This window comes from Oryctolagus cuniculus, chromosome 12, assembly GCF_964237555.1.
Source record: "Oryctolagus cuniculus chromosome 12, mOryCun1.1, whole genome shotgun sequence".
NCBI classification, from domain to species: domain Eukaryota; kingdom Metazoa; phylum Chordata; class Mammalia; order Lagomorpha; family Leporidae; genus Oryctolagus; species Oryctolagus cuniculus.
Window position 1 is genome coordinate 91,728,662 of NC_091443.1, and position 20,861 is coordinate 91,749,522.

The following is a 20,861-nucleotide window of genomic DNA, read 5'->3' on the forward strand; positions in this document are numbered from 1 at the left end:
AACCCCACTCCCCACCCCTGCCCCAGGCTGTGCTAGGTGTGGAAAGGCTCAGCCCAGGCAGGATGAAAGCGCAAGAGTTCATTTTGCTGGTCATCGATATTATGGGTTATGGACCAAATCCCCCACTGCTGATTACTCTCCTAGCAGGGCCTGCCCCGGCTGCTGGTGATTTTTCCACGGTGCTTTCCTAGACCCCACCCCCCAGGCCCCTGGGCTGCATGCATGGGGTTTTGATGAGGGAGGGAAAGTGGAAGGCACCGACCCAGCAGATGGACCGCAGCCAACATCCTTCCAATAAAAGCCCAGCCCCACCCCTGCACCAGACCTCCTGGCTGGAATTTCTCTGGACCAAGTCAGCCACCAGCCAGCACTTGGATCACAGAGCGGCCCTGAGTGCGAGCAGGTCTTTAGGAAAGTCAGGACTGGGAGGAGCTGGGAGAGGCGGCCTCACCACGCAGGCTGCGGGGCTGACGGTCGCCTTGCTCGGATGTGTGCTCCAGAGGCGCGATGAGCTCACCAGGAGACCCTGCCCAACCAGGTCCCCAGGGCGGCAGAAGGTGAGTGCCCCCCCCCCCGGGCCTCTCCACTGCGGGGAGGAAGGAGCAATGGCCGAACTCATTGCCTCTGTGAATTTACAGAGTGTGACGGTGTCAGCGGTGGGCACAAGTCTCGGAGACCTGAGTTCCGCTCTTGCTCTGTTACTGGCGTGCCGTGCCGTCTTGGACAAGTCATTCGCCATCTCTGGGCCTGTTTTCTCATCTGTGATATAAGGCATTGGCCGTGTCAGCCCAAGAGCAGTGCACCCACCCCCGCTTCTGACCTGGGCCTCCCAGTGGCACTTCCCACCCTGGCTCAGGCCCCCGTTGTGGGGCTGCTGGCAGGGTGGTCGGGGGCTGCTGCAGGGCAAGGCTGCCCCTGCGTGGATTCCGGCCCCGCTGAGCACGCAGATGTCTTGTTGCCCTGAAATCTGCAGGTCCTGCTCTCTTTCCTCTGCTTCCCTGACTCCTTTTCTCCACCCCACCCCACCCCCCGCTCTCGCCACCTGCCCGCTCTGGCTGTCCTGGTCTCTGCTGGTCCCTTCCCATTCCAGGGGGGCTGCCACCCTTCTTGTTTAAAAAGCAGGGGACAAACAACAGCTACCCAATCCCAGCCACCCTCGGCCACCCCTGCACGGGCCTGTGCCCCAGAGTCCTCTCTGCTCTCTGCCCTGCCTGCCCCAGGCACCGCAGGAGGTGAAATAAACAGGGGCTGTTTAACACTCAGGGTGGCGCTTCTCCAGGGCTGGGCCCGGACCACCCACACACGTGTCTGTGGTGCAGACCCCTGGGCCCTATCCCATGTGGAGAGAATGCTCATTGCATAAGCTCTCCTGCTTCTGCCAGGCATGCTCACTGCTTGGGGGCCATTCCCCTGTGGGAGGGCGCCTTTGGGGGCTGCGGAGGGCTGCCTCAAAGCAGCTGGAAGGTACCTCGAAATCAGACGGAGGTGCAAGGGTCCTGGGGCCAGTGGTGGGAAACCAGCATCAGCTCAGGGACTTCAGGAGCACGCACCCCAGGCTTGGTGGCTGTGGAGGCCACCCCATCAGCAAAGGTGTCAGCGGAGTTGCTGGGCGGGGCTGCAGCCAGGCTGGTGTCATCCAGGAAGCTCAGGGCAGCCACATTTCAAAGGGGGCTCCCTGGCTGGCGCACCAGGAGTGGGAGGTCTGGCTGGAAGCCCCTCCCACTTTTGCAAGCTGTGGCACCTCTCTGTGCTGGCCCAGCAGGGATATCACCATAACCATAGTGGCGCCTGCCCCGCCAGGCTGCTCCAAAGACCAAAGGGGCGGGTATACTGAGGATGAGGAGCTTGGCACACAGGAAGGCCAAGGCCCCACCGCAGGCAGTGCGAAAGGGGCCTGAGTGGGCGGGAGGCTAGCCTGGCATTGGCACAGCTCCCGCCACTTCGGGCGCAGGCTTTCAGGTCCCACCCTGGCCCCCATTTCCAGGGAGGAGCTGCCCATAGCCCAGCACATGCCCAGGACTCCGGGGCCCAGTGCATGGCTGTGCCACAAGTCACGGTGGGGCTCTGGGGGGCTACCTCCTCTCCACGTGCCCTCTGGGATATGGGGGCCCTGAGCGCTTTGCTGACTGGGAGGTAGAGTGAGTTCACAGGTGTGAAAAGAGGTGGAGGATGGACGGGACTCCTGCGGGCCGTGTGCTAGACTGGGGGCTGCGCGTGGTCACAGCAGCTCCACAAGCTGAGCTCTCGCAGGCTGGTCAGTACAAGAGGAGACTGAGCAGGTGCACACGGCCCGGATGCAGCAGTGGGATACACGTCCCACAGCTCATTGGCAAGTTCACAGAAATGCACATGACTTGCCTTTTTAAAGTTAAAAAAAAAGATTTACTTTAAAAAAATTATTTGAAAGGCAGAGAGAGAGAGAGAGAGAGAGAGAGAGAGAGATTTCATCTGCTGGCCAGGCCAAAGCCAGAAGCCAGGGTCTCCCATGTGGGCGGCAGGAACCCAAACACTTGGGCCACCTTCTGTTGCTGCCCAGGTGCATTAGCAGGGAGTTGGATCGGAAGTGGAGCAGCCGGGACTTGAACTGATGTCTACGTGGGAAGCAGGAGACCCAAGCAGCAGCTTAACCCCCGCCCTGCAACACCCCGCCCTATCTTTCAACTCTGCCATCCATGGACTCTTCCACGCCCCCCGAGTGTGTACATACATCACACACGTGAAAGCATGCAAAATAGGTGCGGATACAGGCACCAAAGCACACTCAAGGATACATCAGAATGTTCATGGAACAATGGAATTATGTGGCATGTTTGTTTTGGTGCAAAAATATTTTGAAATTCATGCAGTTTTTCATAGTAATCATTTTTCAGGAATATTTTTGAAGACCTCTCCCATACATGGATTTCAAACACTTGACAGCAAAAAGAACTTATTTTTAATTCCATTTTACATGAGCTATTTGAAGACTGTCATATCACACACACACACACACACACACACACACACACTGCATATACAGCATAAAATACCTTCCTAAGAAGAGATCAGGAGAGAAACAGGGAACCCGGATGATGGCACAGGGTCCCCCAGCAGGCCGGGGTGCTCTGGAAAGCTCGCCCCTCCCCCCAACATGTCTGAGCGTTTCTGAAGGCCTGGGTTCAACCTGCAGCTCTGCGCGTGCTGCTCAGATCCACACTTCCAGGCCCAGGCTCTGAAGTCCCCAAGCCAGGACCTCAGTCGCCCAGCCCACGGCAATATTGGAAGGGAGGGGACTCCCCAGCCTGCCCTGAAGGTGCAGGTGTTCAGGCACCCAGAAAGCCCCAATCCATCACCCGAGTCGGAGTGTCTGAGGAGAAGTGTGTGGCAGGTGGGGCAGAGGCGCCAAGAAGAACTAGGGTGTCCTTGCTGAGTGGGCAGGGAGGCTGGAGGGTCAGGGGTGGGGGCCCTAGAGGAGCCCCAGGGTGGAGAAGAGGAGGAGGAGCTGTGGGGGCGGGGCAGAGGCTGAGCCCCAACCCCACCTCCTTTGTCTCCAGCACCCTGTCTGCCCAGGAGGACACCAAGTGGCTGCGATGGGTGACGCACCAGTTTGAGGCCATTGCGGGAGAGGACCGGGAGATCAGCTTGCAGGAATTCAAGGCGGCTCTGAACGTGAAAGAGGCGAGTGCTGGCCCAGCAGAGGGCGCCCTGCGTGTGTGTGTGTGTGTGTGTGTGTGTGTGTGTGTGTGTGTGTGTGCTGTGTGTGTTATTTGGAAGGCAGAGAGAAAGAGAGAGACTGAATCTCCCACCCACTAATTTACTCCCCAAATGGCTGAAACAGTTGGCGGGGGCCAGGAACTCCAGCCGGGCCGCCCACACAGGTGGCAAGGATCCAAGGCCGTGAGCCATCATCGGCTGCCCCCAAGGTGCAGGAGCAGGAAGCTGCAGTCCAAGCGGAGCTGGGACTTGACCCAGGCGCTCCGTCCGACCTGGGAGCTGAGCGTTCTGAGTGGCAGCTCGCCCTGCAGTCATATTGTATCCAGTTCCCGGTTCTCAGAACAGCCTCACAAGGAAGGGAGGCAGCTCCGGGGGTCCTTCAGGGTCCCCCACCTGTAAGCAAGGCTGCTCCCGGTGCCCTCCCACCCCCCAGTAGCTGTGACCCCCCTTGGGGTCTTCCAAAGCCCACCGAGGCTGGAAATCAGTAGTTCGTGGAATCTCTCACAATCCCTGTGAGCCTCCTGGACAGAGCTGGTGCTGCCTTACGCCAGTGTGGAAGCCCTGTGTGCAGAACCCCGCCATCCCCAGCCCTCTGCCCGCCCCCTTCACAGCCTGTACACCCACACAGTTGGTGGGTGATGTCAGCAGAGGTGGTGGGGTGATCTCAGAGCACCAAACTCTCTCCTGGACTGGCATGGGGCTGGAGGTGTGTGTGTCAGGGTGGCCCGTGTGCCCCATAGGGGTCAGCCAATGAGCACTTGCATGGCACCTGTGGAGCTGAAGCACCTTGGCCTGTGGGGACCAGAGATGTGCCTCTCCCAGCACATGTGAGGAGGGAAGGTGGCCCATTCTGCACCCCCACCCAAACAGGGGGCTGTAGAACGGCCCCTCTGGAGGACTGAGTGACAGCAGTGGTACCCAAGGGTTGCAGAGGAAGAAGAAGAAATCTGGGGTGTCAGCCAATACAGCCCTATAGGCTCCTCCCTGCCACCCCCTCCAGGAAGCCCCCCAGGCTTGGGCACCTCTGGGATCCCCACCCAAGCCATGCAGGTCTGTGTTTCCAACCTCTGATCTCAGGCCTGCAAGCAGGAGCTGCACAGCCCACGGCTGTGGAACCAACAAGTGAGCACCTCCATGCTGGCTGGAAGCAGCCTCAAGCCTCAGATAGACAAGTAGAATCTACGCTAAAGTCCTTCCCCCATGAGACAGGGCCTGTGAGGAGCCTGCAGGGGACCCTCCCTCTGACTCCCTCCCGGCCCCCCAGAGTTCTGAACGGCAAGGCTGATGGGGGTGATGGCGTGCACAGGTGCTCACATGCCTGGGGCCCCAGCCAACCCCCACCTCACTGCGGGGCCCGGCACAGCTCTTCCTCTGGGTGCTCAGAGCCCTGTAGGATGCCGCTGCCCCCTGTGTGTGCCTTGATCCTGCAGTCAGGCAAAGACAGTGGCAAGCCCGGCCATCACATCTGTGCCTGTGCCCACCCTTCCTGCCCGCAGTCCTTCTTTGCGGAGCGATTCTTTGCCCTGTTCGACTCGGACAAGAGCGGCACCATCACCCTCCAGAAGCTGCAGGAGGCGCTGACCCTGCTCATCCATGGGAGCCCTATGGACAAACTCAAGTTCCTTTTCCAGGTGTACGATGTCGATGGTGAGCGCTCCTCCGGCGCCTGGGTTGGGGGTGGGGTGAGGGCCGGGGCCTCCCAGCCATTAGCAGGAAGCTGAATGGGAAGTGGAGCAGCCAGGTCCAGGGCCAGCCAGGGCAGGGCCACAGAGACCCTGTCTTAGAGTCTTAGCCCCATGAGCAGCGGGGAACCCTCAAAGAGCACCCAGCACGGGAGTCACAGGGCTGGATTTACAGTCTAGGAAATCTCAGGTTCTCTGTAGAGATCCGCGGTCCTGGGCCAAGGCTTCTCTGGCTCCCAAGCCCGCCTGCCCCCATCTAAGCACACCTGGTTCCTGGAACCACTCCCCAGGTAACCCACACGGCTCCACTCCATGGGTGGTGTAGACCTTGTCTGCTTCCTGGATGTCTTCCTCAGACCCCAGGGGACTCTCATCACTGATTGCCTTCTGACCACCTGGCTTCGGTCACCCCTGGGGACTAGCGATGACCTCATGTGGAGGCGTGGCCTCCTGGAGCGCAGAGGTGGGGAGCAAGGGCAGGCCAGGTGGGTGAAAGGTCTGTGGATGTGGGCAGGACCCACAGGAAATTCCTCTCCAGTGGCCGCGGTGTTGTCCGGGAGTCAGGCAAGGTGGGGGTGGGCGTGAGACAGGCAGTGGCTCTTGCAGAGAGCAGGGGAGCAGCCTTCCTGGGGCAGCGAGAGGTGACGGTAGGGCGAGTTAAGATCGTGCTGAAATCAGGCATCAGCGCAGTGCTGCTCTTCCGGGTGCTTTTTCTCCGCAATGTTCACGCAGCTGCCCTGCGCTGGGTTCACCCAGGGATGGGATATGTGTAGGGCTAGTGGAATAGGACAGAGGGACCGAGAAGGAGGACTGTGGGTCTGGAATTGGCCAAGGAGAGAAGGAAGCTGTGAGGACAAGAGGGCATCAGGACGGGAGGGCAGGAAGAGACTGGCGTTGGGGTGAGGGCGGGGACCTGTGGCGGTGGCTGCTTGTGACTAGGGTGGGGGAGGGGACAGGAGGGGGAGTGATGCTGGTGACTCCACCTTGCACGGGGTGACAGGCTTTGGCGTGGGCCCAAATGACCATCACAGCAGCAGTCAGAATGTCCGGTTCTATGCAGTTACCTCCTTCCAGATCTGCACCGGCAGCTTCCTGACGAGCTACTAGCCTTGAGCAATTCTGGAAGGGAGGAATGGCTATCCCCATTTTACAGATGAGCAAAGCAAGGCTCGCGGCTCTGAAGGTCTGAGAGCCACCCTTGGGCTTAGTGAGGGGCAGAAGCGGGGTGTGTCTGCAGGGAAAGCAGGCTGGGTTATCGCAAGGCCTGCGGCTCCTGAAGAATGAAAATGTGAGACTGCTTCAACGGGCTCGTGGGAAGGCGGAATTAAAAGATAGGGGGTTTTGTTAAAAAACAAAAAAGTTGCCATCCATGCATAGTTTTTTTCATAATGCACTTTTTTAAAAAAAGATTCATTTATTATTTAGTTGAAAGTCAGAGTTACACAGAGAAAGAGAGGCAGAAACAGAGAGAGAGAGAGAGAGGTCTTCCATCCGTTGGTTCCAATTGGCTGCAACAGCCGGAGCTGCACCAATCCAAAGCCAGGAGCTTCTTCCGGATCTCCGATGCAGGTGCAGGGGCCCAAGGACTTGGGTCACCTTCTGCTGCTTTCCCAGGCCATAGCAGAGAGCTCAATGGGAAGTGGAGCAGCCGGGACTCGAACCGGCGCCCAAATGGGATGCCAGCACTGCAGGAGGAAGCTGTACCCGCTCTGCCATAGCGCCGGCCCCATAATGCACATTTTCCATGGGCTTTTTGAAGATCTTTCATACGCTAAGGGAAAAAAAAAATGGGCCCAAAGTTCAACTCGGCTGGGGCTTCTCTGGGGACAACGCGGCAGACAGCTTGCGCCACTCCCCACCCCACGCACAACGCGCACACGGCCCCTTAGCCTCCGGGCCAGAGCAGGCAAGTGCGCGCTCCAGGTGCTGGGCTAGGGAGCGCAGTGGTGCTTACAGACAGCGCGGATTCTGGAGATAGGCTTGCGGTGAGGCCCCAGGTTCCTCGTGCCTGGGGAGACTGGTGCTGGGCAGTAGGGAGCCATGCACGGTTCTGAGCGCAGGAGAGTCCCCGGACCGGACGTGGCTGGCGGAAAGCCGGCGGTGCGGGAGCTGGCGCTCTGTGGGGCGCGTGGGCACAGGGCGCGGGCCGGCGAGGGCTCACGCGCGCCCGGCCTCCGCCCTGCGCCCTGGGTAGGCAACGGCTCCATCGACGTGGACGAGCTGCGCACCGTGCTGCAGTCGTGCCTGCGCGAGAGCGCCCTCTCGCTGCCCGCCGAGAAGCTGGACCAGCTCACGCTGGCGCTCTTCCAGTCGGCCGACCGGGACGGCAGCGGGGCCATCACCTTCGACGAGCTCCGGGACGAGCTGCAGCGCTTCCCCGGGGTCCTGGAGAACCTCACCATCAGGTACTGCGGGCTCTCGGCCCACCGCGAGGTTACCCTGGGTCCGGAGACTGGCCGGAGTGCACAGGGCCCCGCCCCTCCAGGCCCCGCCCCAGTGCGCCTAGGCCCCGCCCCCAGACCCCGCTCTCAGTGCTCCCAGGCCCCGCCCGTGCCCTCCAGGCCCCTCCTCCACCCCAGTCCCTTCCCAGCGCAGCCGGTCTGTGAGCTCCCTTTCTCCCGCGGGCACCAGTCTGCCCTCGTGTTCTGCAGCACCAGTGCGTTCTGTGGCAATGCACATTTCACAAAAGGCAATCACAGTTAACGGTAACGAGCCTAGGAGTGCACGAAGACAGCTGTCATTCAGCCGTCTGGGCGGGCGGCCAGGCCCCCTGGGGCCGCGTCCCGGACCAGGACATGGCAATAAGCTGGAGAAGCAACAAGGGTCACACATGTCGCATTGTAAGGACATCCTCAAGTTTATCCGACTCCAAACTGCGGTGCCGGGTCTACAGCTCCTTTTATGGTGTAAACTTCCTTGTGCCAAAAACACACCTCAGATTCTCTCGTCCCACCCATGGCTTTTTTTTTTTTTTTTTTTAATTTAAAAAAAGAGCTTCGTTTTTAAATTTGAAAGGCAGGGAGAGAGAGAGAGAGAGAGAGAGAGCGCTGGTTTCCTCCCCAAATGCTGGCAACAGCCGGGGCTGGGCCAGGCTAAAGCCGGGAGCCAGGAGCTCCATGCAGGTCCCCCCCCCCCCCCCGCCGTGGGTGGCAGGGGCCCAAGCACTTCAGCCATCCTAGCCGCCTCCCAGGTGCAGCTCGGCACCTGGACTGGACGCATAGCTGGGATTCTAACCCAGGCACTGTGAGGTGAGTCGCAGGGCTCCCAAGCAGTGTCTTACCTGCTATGCCAAATGCCTGTCCTTTTTTAAAACTGAGAAATGGCCGAGGTGGCGGGGCCATCCCCCGGCTATGTGACTGTGGCCAAGTCGCTGACCTCTCTGTTTCCTGGTGACCCCACACGCTTGCCACGGGGCTCCAAATAGTCGGCCGGAGAAAGCGGAGAGGAGGTCTCCAGGTTCGAACTCTCTTAGAGCCCACACCCCGTGCCCAGCACAGGTGCCCCGCTCCCCACTCTCCCCACCCCGCCCTCTGAGCCCCGCCCCCGCTCCCGCAGCGCCGCTCACTGGCTGACTCCGCCTGCCGCCCAGCCTCGCCCGCGCCGGCCACGCCTGCTGACCCCCGCCTACTGGCACAACCACCGCAGCCAGCTGCTCTGCCTGGCCGCCTACGCGGGCCTCCACGTGTTGCTCTTCGCGCTGGCGGCCAGCGCGCACCGGACCCTGGGCGCCAGCGTCATGGTGGCCAAGGGCTGCGGCCAGTGCCTCAACTTCGACTGCAGCTTCATCGCGGTAGGGCTCCGCGGGAACACGGAGGGGCACGGGCAGCAGGACAGGCGCGGGTTCCTGGCAAAGCCACACCCACACCTGGAAATCAGCTGGGCCGGCCCTCTCGGTGGAGGGGGAGGCCAGGAGAGGGGGCCAGTGACTTGTAGCCGCCATTCCTGTGGCTGACTGCGCGTCCCAGGCTCAGGGCAGAGAGGCCTTGAACTTAAAGCAGAACGTGATCCTGTTTCAATGATCAAGTAGGACAGCCCTTGTCGACTGCCCTGGACTTCTCCAGGGGACGCCTAGAGCAGGACACGTGGCACCTGCCCACCCAGCCCGTGGACCAAGAGGACGTGACATCAACGCGGGCATTAAGTATCAGGCCGAGCTTCCGTGTGGCTCCCGCGTTGACATGAAAAGTAAAACGCACACATTCTCTTCTCCCCCGGAATTCCCGAGAGAGACCCCAGCTGGACCTCAAGGAGCAGTGCAGACTGGGGGGATACGGGGTGGGGCTGGGGGGTGAGACGCCCACTCAGGAGGTGCAGCTGGCTCAGGAGGGCACGGGCAGCGCGGGGGGGGGGGGGATGGGGCACAGAGAGAGGCTGGGCTCCCTGCTTCTCTGCCTACCAGGTGCTCATGTTCAGGCGCTGCCTTACCTGGCTGCGGGCCACGTGGCTGGCTCAGGTCCTGCCCCTGGACCGCAACATCCAGTTTCACCAGCTCATGGGCTACGTGGTGGTCGGGCTGTCCCTCGTGCACACGGTGGCCCACGTGGTGAACTTTGGTGAGTGGTCTGGAGAGGGCTGGGGGCGGGGTGGGGCGGGGCAGGGGCTGGATGTCTCCTGGTCCTCTCAAGTATCCAGCCCCCAGCCTAAGGGGACACGGGGCGGGGGGTGCCCTTTTGGCGGGCGCCCTGCGCCAAAGCCCTCACCTGTGCCCGTGTCTCATGGGTATAGGGGCGGGGTCCCAAAGGCAAGGCGATGTGGGCAGACCTGGGCTTGTCGTCTGCAGCGCTGCAAGTTCACTCTGGAGCCAGCCCTTTCCAGTTCTGGGAGCTGCTGCTCACCACCAGGCCCGGCATCGGCTGGGTGCACGGCTTGGCCTCTCCGACAGGTGTCGCCCTGCTGCTGCTACTGCTGCTCATGGTCGCCTGTGCCAGCACCTGCGTCCGCAGGAGCGGCCACTTTGAGGTGCCCAGCCTCTGCCCCTGCCCCTGCCCTGCCCCTGCCAGCTCCCACCCTGTCCCCCTCCCAACACACACACACCTTCCCTTTAACTTACTCCAGAGCTCAAGAAGGTCCCAGGCTGGTCTGCATGTTATTTGCATGTGATGGGGTGGGGGGGCTCCCAGCCAATGGGCTGTGGTTCAGATCTGCCAAGCGAAAATGGTTTGCTATGGAAGATTCGGCCCTTTTGCCAACATCTCGCCCTCACCGGCTTCAGTTGGACCCAAACAGGGCAAGGCAGGGGAAACGCAGGCTCACCCGGGGGTCCAGTCCCACCGCCCTGCTTTCTGGTCACTCAGCTCTGCTGAGCTTCGATTTCCTCACCTGTGAAATTGTAAAGTGTAATTCTCCGCCTTCGAAGTTCCGTTAAGAATTCGTGAGAGAATCTGCATGAAGCCACTAACTAGCTACCCAGCACACAGGTGCCCTGAACGTGTTAGTTCCAGTTGTCAAGATGTGGGCAGTCCCGGCGGATTTGGCCTGGGGACTCGGTCTCCTGGACTGAGCTGGCCACAGCTGGAATAGACGCCCACAGGCCACAGCAACAAGCCTTGGGTGTAGGGATCCGCATCCTCGTGCGACGCTGAGAGAGGCAGAGAACATCCCGAGGCCCCGTAGTTAGAAGCAGAGCAGGCGGGCTGGCGCCGCGGCTCACTAGGCTAATCCTCCGCCTAGCGGCGCCGGCACACCGGGTTCTAGTCCCGGTTGGGGTGCCAGATTCTGTCCCGGTTGCCCCTCTTCCAGGCCAGCTCTCTGCTGTGGCCAGGGAGTGCAGTGGAGGATGGCCCAGGTGCTTGGGCCCTGCACCCCATGGGAGACCAGGAGAAGCACCTGGCTCCTGCCATCGGATCAGCGCGGTGCGCCAGCCGCGGCGGCCATTGGAGGGTGAACCAACTGCAGAGGAAGACCTTTCTCTCTCTCTCACTGTCCACTCTGCCTGTCAAAAAAAAAATAAAATAAAATAAGAAGCAGAGCAGGCAGTGAAACCTGCACTTGCTTCTCCACTCCCAGGAGTCCACTGATGTCCCCTTGCTTCCTCCTGCACCAGTGACCTTGACAGTTGCTCTCTGCCCAGTGCGTCCCCAGGCCTGTATCTCAGATACTGGTCTGCAGCATCAGGACCTTCCCTTGCTCACTCTCTCAGCCAAGTCCCCAGAACAAAGAAGCAACGCAGCGTCCCAGCCCCAGCCTCTTGCCCAACACCGTCCCCAGGGAGTGGGCTCTCTGGCACGCCCAGGTCCCTGAGCTCGGTTGGCCACCTCCCCGCTCTCCCAGGTGTTCTATTGGACCCACCTGGCCTACCTCCCCATATGGCTTCTGCTCATCCTGCATGGACCCAATTTCTGGAAGTGGCTGCTGGTCCCTGGCACCCTGTTCTTCCTGGAGAAGGCTGTCGGACTGGCAGCGTCCCGCATGGAGGCCCTGTGCATCGTGGAAGTCAACCTCCTCCCCTCCAAGGTGCGGGGGGAGCCCTTTCCCATCTCACCCTGGGGCAGGTGCCGGGGTCAAGCAGCTGGGTTAGGCTGTGTGTCAGTGAGGAGAGAAGCAGAATGTCAGACAGTGTTCAACTGTTTGGACGCTATCTCCAGGGAATGCTTCAGAATGTAGGAGGAGAGCCCGTGTCAGGGTTTTGAGGGTTGAATAGGAGTTTGTTGGAAGCTAAGGCAGGAAAGGTATTTCTGGGAGAAGAAGCAAACTTGCAAAAGCATGGAGTTATGAAAGGGTCCATTGTACTTGGGGGAACTGTGGGCCCTTGGGCATAACCAGGACAGGGCCAACAGGGAGACGCTGGAGAGGCAGGCAGGGCCTGATAGGGAAAGGCCTTCCAAGCTGGCAGCCTGCTGTGCAGGCTGTGAGAGCCCGGGAGCGTGGTGGGCGAGATGAGTGGAACACACGTGGTGTGTATCCAGCCTAGCTGGGTTTCTGTGCTTGCTCTGTGGAGCTCGGCTGGGGGCTGTTGGCTCGGGGACCCGCTGCATGTGAAGATGGGAGGTGCCAAGGGCCTTGACCTGGAGGCGGTGGCTGTGGGGGGAGGGGCTGCACATCACAGGAAGGCTGAACAGGTGCCTGGTGGCGTTTCGGGAGGAGAGGGAGGGAGGCGCCGTGGCTGTCTGTGGAGGGAGGAGAGGCGGCTCTGGCGGGCTCAGCCCTGGACTTGAGGACAGGGAGAGCTGGGGCTGGGGCTGGGGCTGGGGTCTGGCTCCAGCGAGCAGCAGGCCTCTCCCACCTGGCGGCCCGGGGCAGGTAATGCAAGCTCCCTGAGCCTTCGCTGCTCAGGCACATGGCACGAAGCAGCGGCCATCTTGCAGAGCCTTTTGGAGGCGCTGCACACAGCTCCGGTACACAGCAAGTGCTTAGCACACAGAAGGTGATTGACACCCCGGGGGGACGCCCACGAGCTGCTGGACAATGCCGAGTACTGGCTGAGGTGCTGCCCAAATCCATGAAGAGAGCTGGGGCAGTCAGGAAGGCTCCCTGGAGGAGGGGGCCCCCTCAGCAGCTGTGTTTATACCCCGAGAAGTGCAGTCAAACCCTGGGCCCCACTTCAGGCCCAGCCTGACTCCCCCTTCTCTGTTGCCCACCTCCAGGCTGGCAGGCTGCCAGGGCAGTGTCACATCCTATCCCAGGCTTGCCAGGTTTCTGCAGCAGAGGGAGGGAGCGGCTAGCAGCTTTGGGCCTGCGGGGATGACGCAGGTCCCCTTGCTGCCTCCCAGGTCACTCACCTCCTCATCCGGCGGCCGCCTCTCTTCCACTACCGGCCAGGCGACTACTTGTACCTGAACGTCCCCACCATCGCGCGCTACGAGTGGCACCCTTTCACCATCAGCAGTGCTCCCGAGCAGAAAGGTACAGCGGCTCCGTGGCTGCCGTGGGCCCAGTGCAGGCTGGGAATGCCACACGGCGACCCCAACCAGAGACACACAGAGGCAGGAGCCCCAGCGGAAAGGCAGCAGACAGGAGGACACTGACCCTGTGGGGTGGCAGGGGCTGTCCCGGCTGGCGGCTGGCGGGAGGGTTACAGGGAGACAGCGGCACTTCCATGCACTTTGCAGGGTTGGTAGGTGGTTATGAGATGAGGGAGGACGCAGGAAAGCATGTGTGGAAACATGAAAAATTGGACGCACGGAGCAGTCTGAGGCCTCTGGAGCTCAGGGGAGCAGGTAGGGTGAGCCAGTTAGAGCCAGGGTGGGGCTGAGGACTGGCAGAGCAGAGTTGGGATCCGGGTGGAGGGCGGAGGCAGTTGGGAGCCATGGATGGTTCTCTCTCCCTCTCTGTCTCTTTTTAAAAATTATTTATTTGACAGACAACGTGAGAGAAAGAGAGAGAGAGAGATAAAGAGAGGTGTTACATCCACTGATTTACTCCCCAAATGACCACAGTAGCCAGGGTGGGCTGAAGCCAGGAGCCTGGAACTCCATCCAGGTCTCCCACACGGGAGCAGGGGCCCAAGCGCTTTCTCAGGCTCATTAGCAGGAAGCTGGGTGAGAAGCAGAGCAGCTTGGACTCGCGCTCTGCTATAGGATACAGGCTTTGCAAGTAGCAGCTTACTGCCCTGCGCCACAATGGGAGCCCCATCATGGGTGGTCCGTAAGCAGAGGAGTGGCTGGCTCGGGCAGCACCGCAGGCGTTTTCCAGGGGGCTGTGATGGGAGGCCAGGCTCCTCTCTGTGGCCGAGCATGAGCCATACGGAGCCCAAGGCAGTGGAATGCCTGCGTTCTTCTCCCCCAGCCCTGAACCACCCCCGTTTCTGCCTGGGTCCCCAGCACCCACAGGACTGCTAAGCCCTCCGTGCCGTGCCCAGCTGTCCTCTGACTCTCACCCATGCACATGCCTGCCTTCTGGTCCCAGGCTGTTGCTGGAGTTGGCACCTGGACCCCTGCACTCCTGGCCAGGCCAGCGATTGGCCTGGCAATGGTGGCTGGCCCCAGTGCTTGTGCCCAGTAAGGTGGTGTTGGTGTTCTGGTACAGCGAGAGCCCTGCTGGGCTCAGTGAGGGGAGGGGTGTCCAGGGTGCCAGGGACTCCCTGAGTCATCCCCATTCCAAGTTTAAGTTCCACTCAGGCTGCACCCAGCCCCAGCCCGGCAGGACCCCCGGCTCAGTCCCCACAGCTCAGGCTGCAGACATAAGCCCACATGGGGCTTCACACCTCTGTCCTGGATGTACAATGGACTGGGCTGGGGATGATCAAGATGGGCTACTTTTCCTTCCTTTAATGTTTTGTAAAGAACATCTATGTTCTCTGAAAGTTCAGGCAATATAGAAATGTACAGAGGGAAATGGAAATCCCTCCAGCAAATCCGTGCAAGGAGAACCCTTTTGTTTGGTGCACAGCCTTCCAGATCTCTCTCCACAGTCATGCACCTAGTGACGCTTTGATCCATGACAGACTGCACGGATGGGGGGTAGGGGCAGGGGTCCTGTAAGATACAAGGGGACTTCACAAAGTCCATGGAAAATGGAGTTAGAAGCTAAAGTTTATTTGGGTGCAGAAGCTTTGAAATCCAGGCATAGCATTTTTTAAGACTTACTTATTAATTTGAAAGTCAGAGTTACACAGAGAGAGAAGAGGCAGAAAGAGAAAGAGAGAGGTCTTCCATCTGCTGGTTCACTCCCCAACTGGCCGCAATGGCCGGAGCTGCACTGATCCTAAACCAGGAGCCAGAAGCTTCCTCCGGGTCTCCCACATGGGTGCAGGGGCCCAAGGACTTGGGCCATTTTCCACTGGTCTCCCAGGCCACAGCAGAGAGCCAGATCAGATGTGAAGCAGCCAGGACTCGAACCGGTGCCCAAATGGAATGCCGGCACTGCAAGTGGCAGCTTCACCCACTAGGCCATAGCGCTGGCCCCAGGCATAGCTCTTTTATAATGCACATTTTCTGTAAACTTTTTGAAGCCCCCTCTATAATGGAGCTGAAAAATTCCTATTGTGAATTCACATCCTAACAACCATCATATCACCATATGGTGGTGCTGGCATAGATACCTACATCACATAAACATTTAGCACATACAATTATGAATAGTTAAATGATGCTTGCTAATGATGGTAAATGACTATACTATTTGTTTTTGTGTTTACTATATTTTTAATCATTATTTTAGCATCTACTCCTTTATGTGTGTGCACTTGGCCCGTCTTCCACTGCCTTCCCAGGTGCATTAGCAGGAAGCTGGGTTGGCAGTGGAGAATCAGCACTGCAGTACACGATGCTGTCCTTGTCAGTGCTGGCGTGATCCACCGTGCCACAGCACTGGCTCCTTGGTTGGTTCTTGAAGGGTTTTCTTCAGGGTCTCCGCTTGGAATCCACCTGTCTCACGAGTCCTGAGTCTCCCCCAGTAAGCTGAATGAGCTTGTGTGGGTGGTAAATACACCCACTTTGTGTGTGGAGCTCAGTTCGTTGGTGTCCCGGAGTGGGATTCCACAGAGCAGCTGGGGCTGAGTGAATTCACCGACATTTACTGACAAAGGAGTCAATGTCTTCTTAAACCAAAACATTTGCTAATGTTTTGTAGCTGTTACACTGGTTTCCTCTATAATTTCTCTATTAGGATTTTAATTGACACATAGTAATTGTACAAATTTCTCAGATACAATGTAGCATTTTGATTCATGCACAATGCATATAATGTGTAATGATCAAATCAGTGTAATTAGTGTATCCGTTACCTCAGACATTTGCCATTTCTTTGTGGTGACAGCATTCCAAAACCTTGTCTTATGATTTCTGTGTTGCTATGACTTCTGTGTGATTTTGTATGTTGAAAAACTTCATCCCAACGAGGAGACGCTCCGTTGCCTTCCCAGTACAGCCAAGGGAGTCTGTGGTCTAGAAAAACAAGGGAAGGAAGCAGGGACTCAGCCGGAGACCCTCTGTGGTCCTCCTCGCTCTGATGTGGGCTCCCCTCAGCAGAGGGGAACACCTGACCCCTCCTTCCCACCTGTCACCACGCAACACAGAACCTCAGCAGCAAACACCTGCTACACCTCAGATGTGGGGTACAATGAGAGCAGTTGGTCTCAGCATGGATTGAGCACCTACTGAATGCAGAGCTGTTGAATGATGGGAGCTACCCCAGCTCGTGGAGGAGGCAGGGCCCTCACCCTTAGGGAGTTCCTAGTGTGCTCAGAAACTCTGACACATGCCTGGGAGAGGAGACGGAGCCCTTATTCAGCTTCACTGGCTGCACTGGGAGAGCTGGGATGTCCGAGTCCCTTGGCTGTGGAGCTAGGTTTTTTTGTTTGTCTATTTGTTTTGTTTTGTTTTGTTTTAATATGTATTTATTTATTTGAGTGGCAGAGTTACAGAGACAGAGAGAGGGAGAGACAGAGAGAGAAGTCTTCTATCTGCTGGTTCACTCCTCAAATGGCTGTAACAGTCAGAGCTGGGCCGGTCCACAGCCAGGAGCTTCTTCTGGGTCTCCCACACGGGTGCAGGGGCCCAAACACTTGGGCCATCTTCAACTGCTTTCCCAGGCCACAGCAGAGAGCTGGGTTGGAAGAGGAGCAGCCAGGACTTGAACCGGCGCCCATATGAGATGCCGGCACTGCAGGCAGTGGCTTTGCCAGCTACACCACAGCGCCGGCCCCTGTGGAGCTAGTTTGACCCTGAGGAAGGACATTGCCACTGGGACTCAAGCGTCTGAGGCCAGCACCAACCCCTCCCACGGTGCAAAGCCTGCGGCCTGTTGGAGGCCCGCACAGCCCTTGCTCTGCTTCCTGTCTCTTGCTCAGACACCATCTGGCTGCACGTCCGGTCGGAAGGCCAGTGGACAAACAGGCTGCACGAGTTCTTCCAGGCATCGGACCCTGTGGGCTTTGGTCCCAAGAGGCTATCGAGGAGTCTGAGGCTGAGACAGAGCCAGAGGAGGCCCCAGGTAGGTGGCCTATGGGAGGGGCAGACTCAGTAGGCAAACCCGTGAGCACCAAGTTGCCTTCTTCCTGCTCAGTGCACAGCGATCATGGAGCAACTGCTGTGTACGCGGGCTGGGTGGCAGCCCACGTGGTCCTGGCCTCTGCTGCCCGTGTGGTCCCAGAGCCTCCTTGAGGCCTGGCCACCCCAGATCCAGCACAGCCTGGAGGGGCAGGAACAACCACGGTAAGAGGGGAGAACAGATAGAATCATCTCCAGTTTGTGCTGCCACACTTGCCAAATGTATGGCCTTGGGCAAGTCCTTTTACCTCACTCATCCTCACTGTGCTCATCTGTCAAATGGGAGCAGTTTCCTTCCCAGCCTTACCTTGCTCACACGAGTGTCTCAAGGACAACTGGATGAGAACACATAACTGTTTGAGAATTGAGGGGCAGGGGAAGCGTGGCCCCGGTGGGCCCCCTTCCTCATCACCATCATCAATGTCAACCTCATTATCTCTGAGCCTGGCTGAAACCCACAAAACTGGCAAGGTGCTGGTGCCCCAGAGGGTTTGGAGGACTGAGCAGAGCCCAGAGCAGCTCCCCAGGAAGTAAGGCTAGAAGGGGGGGTTGAGGGATGCTGGGTACAAACTCAGCAGCCTGCACCTGTTGGCTGCAGACCTATAACAGGAGTATGGAAACCTGCTGAAGGTCAAAGGCAGACAAGTCCCCAGGCCTGGCCCAGCCCTGCCTTGCTCTTGGGGAATTTAAAGTCCAGGGGAAATCCCTATGGCCAGACCTTTCCAGAACCCTACCAGAAGCAGAGCTTGGGGCGGGTAGAGGCAGGCAGAGCGCCCTCTGCTGTCCAACAGGGGACTCTTCCTGAAGGACTTTCCACCCCCGAGGTCTGTGGGTAAACACATGGGGATGCCGTTTGCCAGGGACTGGGGGCACCCCTGCCACAGAAGTCCACTGGCACATTCTTCCCAGGAGCAGTCTGGCCGTACAGACGGAGCGTGTTCCACAGGAACACCCCGGCCCAGCAGTTCCCTTGTTAGAGATCGGCTCTCAGAAGCTCTTTGAGCAGGTGCGCAAGAGCAGTTGGCTTGGATGCATTCCTTTAGCGCAGATGGCTCCAGCACAGCGGTGACTGTCTTCCAGGCCGCAGCTGAGCCAAGTAGGCCTAGCACCTGACGCCCCCCTGCTGGGGAGACAGAACACACAAGGCGACTAGGCGGGTGGTGACGAGTGTTACACAGAGGAATAACGCAGGGACAAGGGGACAAGGGGCACTGCTGGGAAAGACGCTACTTCCTTGGGGACAGTGGTTCAGCATAGGGAGCCAGTGGAGCCAGTCCAGACTCCCAGCCAGGGATCATCCCTCTCCCGGGATAGAAGGTGCCTAAAAGATGATCTACATTCCAGTGTACTCATGTGCAAGGCTGGTCAAGCGTGGTTATGTTGTCTAAAACATTTCTCACCGATTTGTGTCATTGTGTTCAACTAGCACGTATCCATCTTGTGATTTAAATCCTAAAGCAGTTTCCATCACAAAAATAAACAGGGTGTGCAGCCCCAGCCCGTCCATTCTGGAGCCCCAGCCCAGGGAACAGTGGCCGCCTCCAAGGACGCCATTGTGGACCTGGCGTCATACAGCGAAGGACCTGCCCAGCAGGGTGGTGAAGACTGGGCATGCACCAGGACTGAGAGAGAGGCTGCAGCACCAGGGACAGCCTCTTCCGCAGACCTGGTAAGGCTGCGGGAGCTGGGGGGGGTGGGGTGGGCGGGGCTGGCTCATCTCCCAGGGGCTGGGAAGCCCAGCCCCCGTGCAGGAAGCGGCACACAGCCCCTGCTGTGGCTGCAACCCATCACCAGCCACCTGCCACTAACTCTGCCTATTGCATGTTTCTCTTACTTCCCCACGGCACTGTTAAACTTAATTACATTTAAAAAGGCTTCTTTAGATGGCCGTGTTTAACAGAAAACAAAGCATTGCTCTGAAAGTAAAATCAATGAAAATCGAGCCAGGGCCGCCTCCCCTACTCCTCCGCTCCCTTACTCTCCCTTTCACTCTCCCTCCCTTTCTCACTTTGTTTAAAAAAAGAAAAGTTAGCAGGTGCTCCAGAGGTGCTGGCGCAGTGTCAGGCTTTCTGGGTGCCATCAGAAGGATTAGAGAAACTTGTAGGGGAGCCAAATTCATGTCCTCCACTGTGGGGAATGCGAAATTCCGTCGCCCCCAGACCAAGCAGCCAGGCGCTGAGATGTGGTGGTCTTGTTGGGGCAGCCCCGGCCCCAGGCTCTTCCTGGCTCTGTGGGATCTTGGGCTAGTTCTGTCCACACTCCCAGCCTTGGCTCCTCTCCCAGGGCCCGTGAGACTGGCCGGCTGGCTGGGAGGCCCCCTCCCAGCTCTGCCTCCCTCAGCAGGCACAACTGTCTCAGGTCCCTTCAGATCCACTCTGGGCTCTGCTTCCTTCACCTTCCAAAGGAAGGGCTTTGGCTCTGACTGTCTGTCCATCTGTCTGTCTGTCTGTCTACGGGGGGCTGTAGCTGGAGATGGTGGGCAGCCACTGCAGACAGAGGAGGTGCTGCCTCGGAGAGCGCATGCACCAGCACCCCCAGAGCAGAGACTAGGCTAGGCGGGTGGAGCCTTGGGCCAGGGTGGGAGACTCTGGCTCTTGGAGCAGCCGAGCGAAGCTCTACTTCCAATGAGCTGGACAGTGCAGGGTGAGTGACAGGCGGGGGCAGCAGAAGGGAGATTTAGGCAGAGGGAGAAGAATGTCCCAGGCCAGCTGGAGATAAGGAAGGTGGGAGTGGCTGGAGGCTGAGCTAAGAGGTGAGCCGGGTGCTGACCTGGACAGGACCATAAGAGCCAGTGGGGACATTCTCAGGGACGGCTACCGTGGTCGTTGTGGTGGCAGTACTGGCACCCCAGAGATGGGCAGATGCTCACGATCAGGGTCGCTGTCATTTCCCCAAACCCCAGAGCCCCCCTAACTCTCTGCAGGCCCCCGAGATGCCCTCCGAGAGCCACCAGTTCTGCAACATTAAGGTGAGAGGCTCTAGGCTGGCCATGGCCGAGAACGCCCGCCCCTCCCCCCCGCGGGAGGACGACCCTGGCTGTGGTGCCCGTGCTCCTCAAAGCCCCACAGCCCGACTTCCGCCACCCCCTGCTCTTCATATGCATGCTGCCCAGCCCCTCCTCTGCCCATGCCTCCTCCAGGGGTGGGATGAGTGCAGAGAGCTCCGTGCGCAGCTCCTTAGCAGCCCGTGTGCAGAGGAGGGGCTCTGCTGGGTCCCATCTCAGCGCATCTGCACTCGCACCTGCCAGGGATCTCCCCAGACTCGTGCTGGGCACACAGCAAGTGCCAGGAGCACTGGCGCGGGAGCCGCTGGTTCTAGCCGCGGGATGACGGCCTGAGCATAACGCGGTGCTCTCTTCTCTCACACCCACCCATGCCCAGTGCTACATCGACGGCCCTTATGGGAGCCCCACCCGCAGGATCTTCGCCGCAGAGCACGCGGTGCTGATTGGGGCGGGCATTGGAATCACGCCCTTCGCCTCCATCCTGCAGAGCATCCTGTACAGGTGAGGCCGGTGCACCGTCCTGCAGGGCGTCCTGCACAGGTGAGGGAGATGCGC

At 59.2% G+C, this 20,861-nt stretch overlaps 1 protein-coding gene and 1 long non-coding RNA gene across 3 annotated transcripts in view; one reads left to right on the forward strand and one right to left on the reverse strand.

The window, feature by feature from the left end:
- The first annotated feature begins 322 nt into the window (after positions 1–322).
- The window catches only part of NOX5 (NADPH oxidase 5), a 32,112-nt gene continuing 11,573 nt past the window's right edge, over positions 323–20,861 (forward strand). Inside the window, exons 1-13 of one of the 2 annotated variants that reach the window (XM_008249804.4) lie at positions 323–557; positions 3,534–3,657; positions 5,190–5,340; positions 7,570–7,780; positions 8,931–9,165; positions 9,775–9,928; positions 10,156–10,334; positions 11,646–11,828; positions 13,085–13,217; positions 17,104–17,246; positions 18,786–18,971; positions 20,226–20,270; positions 20,683–20,807. In XM_008249804.4, the coding sequence (XP_008248026.2) occupies positions 508–557; positions 3,534–3,657; positions 5,190–5,340; positions 7,570–7,780; positions 8,931–9,165; positions 9,775–9,928; positions 10,156–10,334; positions 11,646–11,828; positions 13,085–13,217; positions 17,104–17,246; positions 18,786–18,971; positions 20,226–20,270; positions 20,683–20,807 (1,919 nt within the window). In that variant the 5' untranslated portion in view covers positions 323–507. The remainder of the gene's footprint in view (positions 558–3,533; positions 3,658–5,189; positions 5,341–7,569; positions 7,781–8,930; positions 9,166–9,774; positions 9,929–10,155; positions 10,335–11,645; positions 11,829–13,084; positions 13,218–17,103; positions 17,247–18,785; positions 18,972–20,225; positions 20,271–20,682; positions 20,808–20,861) is intronic. The other variant, XM_051836631.2, reaches the window with a different exon arrangement.
- LOC138844712 (uncharacterized) lies at positions 6,770–8,870 on the reverse strand. The gene is made up of 3 exons (XR_011380948.1): positions 8,656–8,870; positions 7,330–7,760; positions 6,770–7,146 (listed from the first exon to the last, which is right to left on the reverse strand). It is a non-coding gene; the product is annotated as an uncharacterized lncRNA (long non-coding RNA).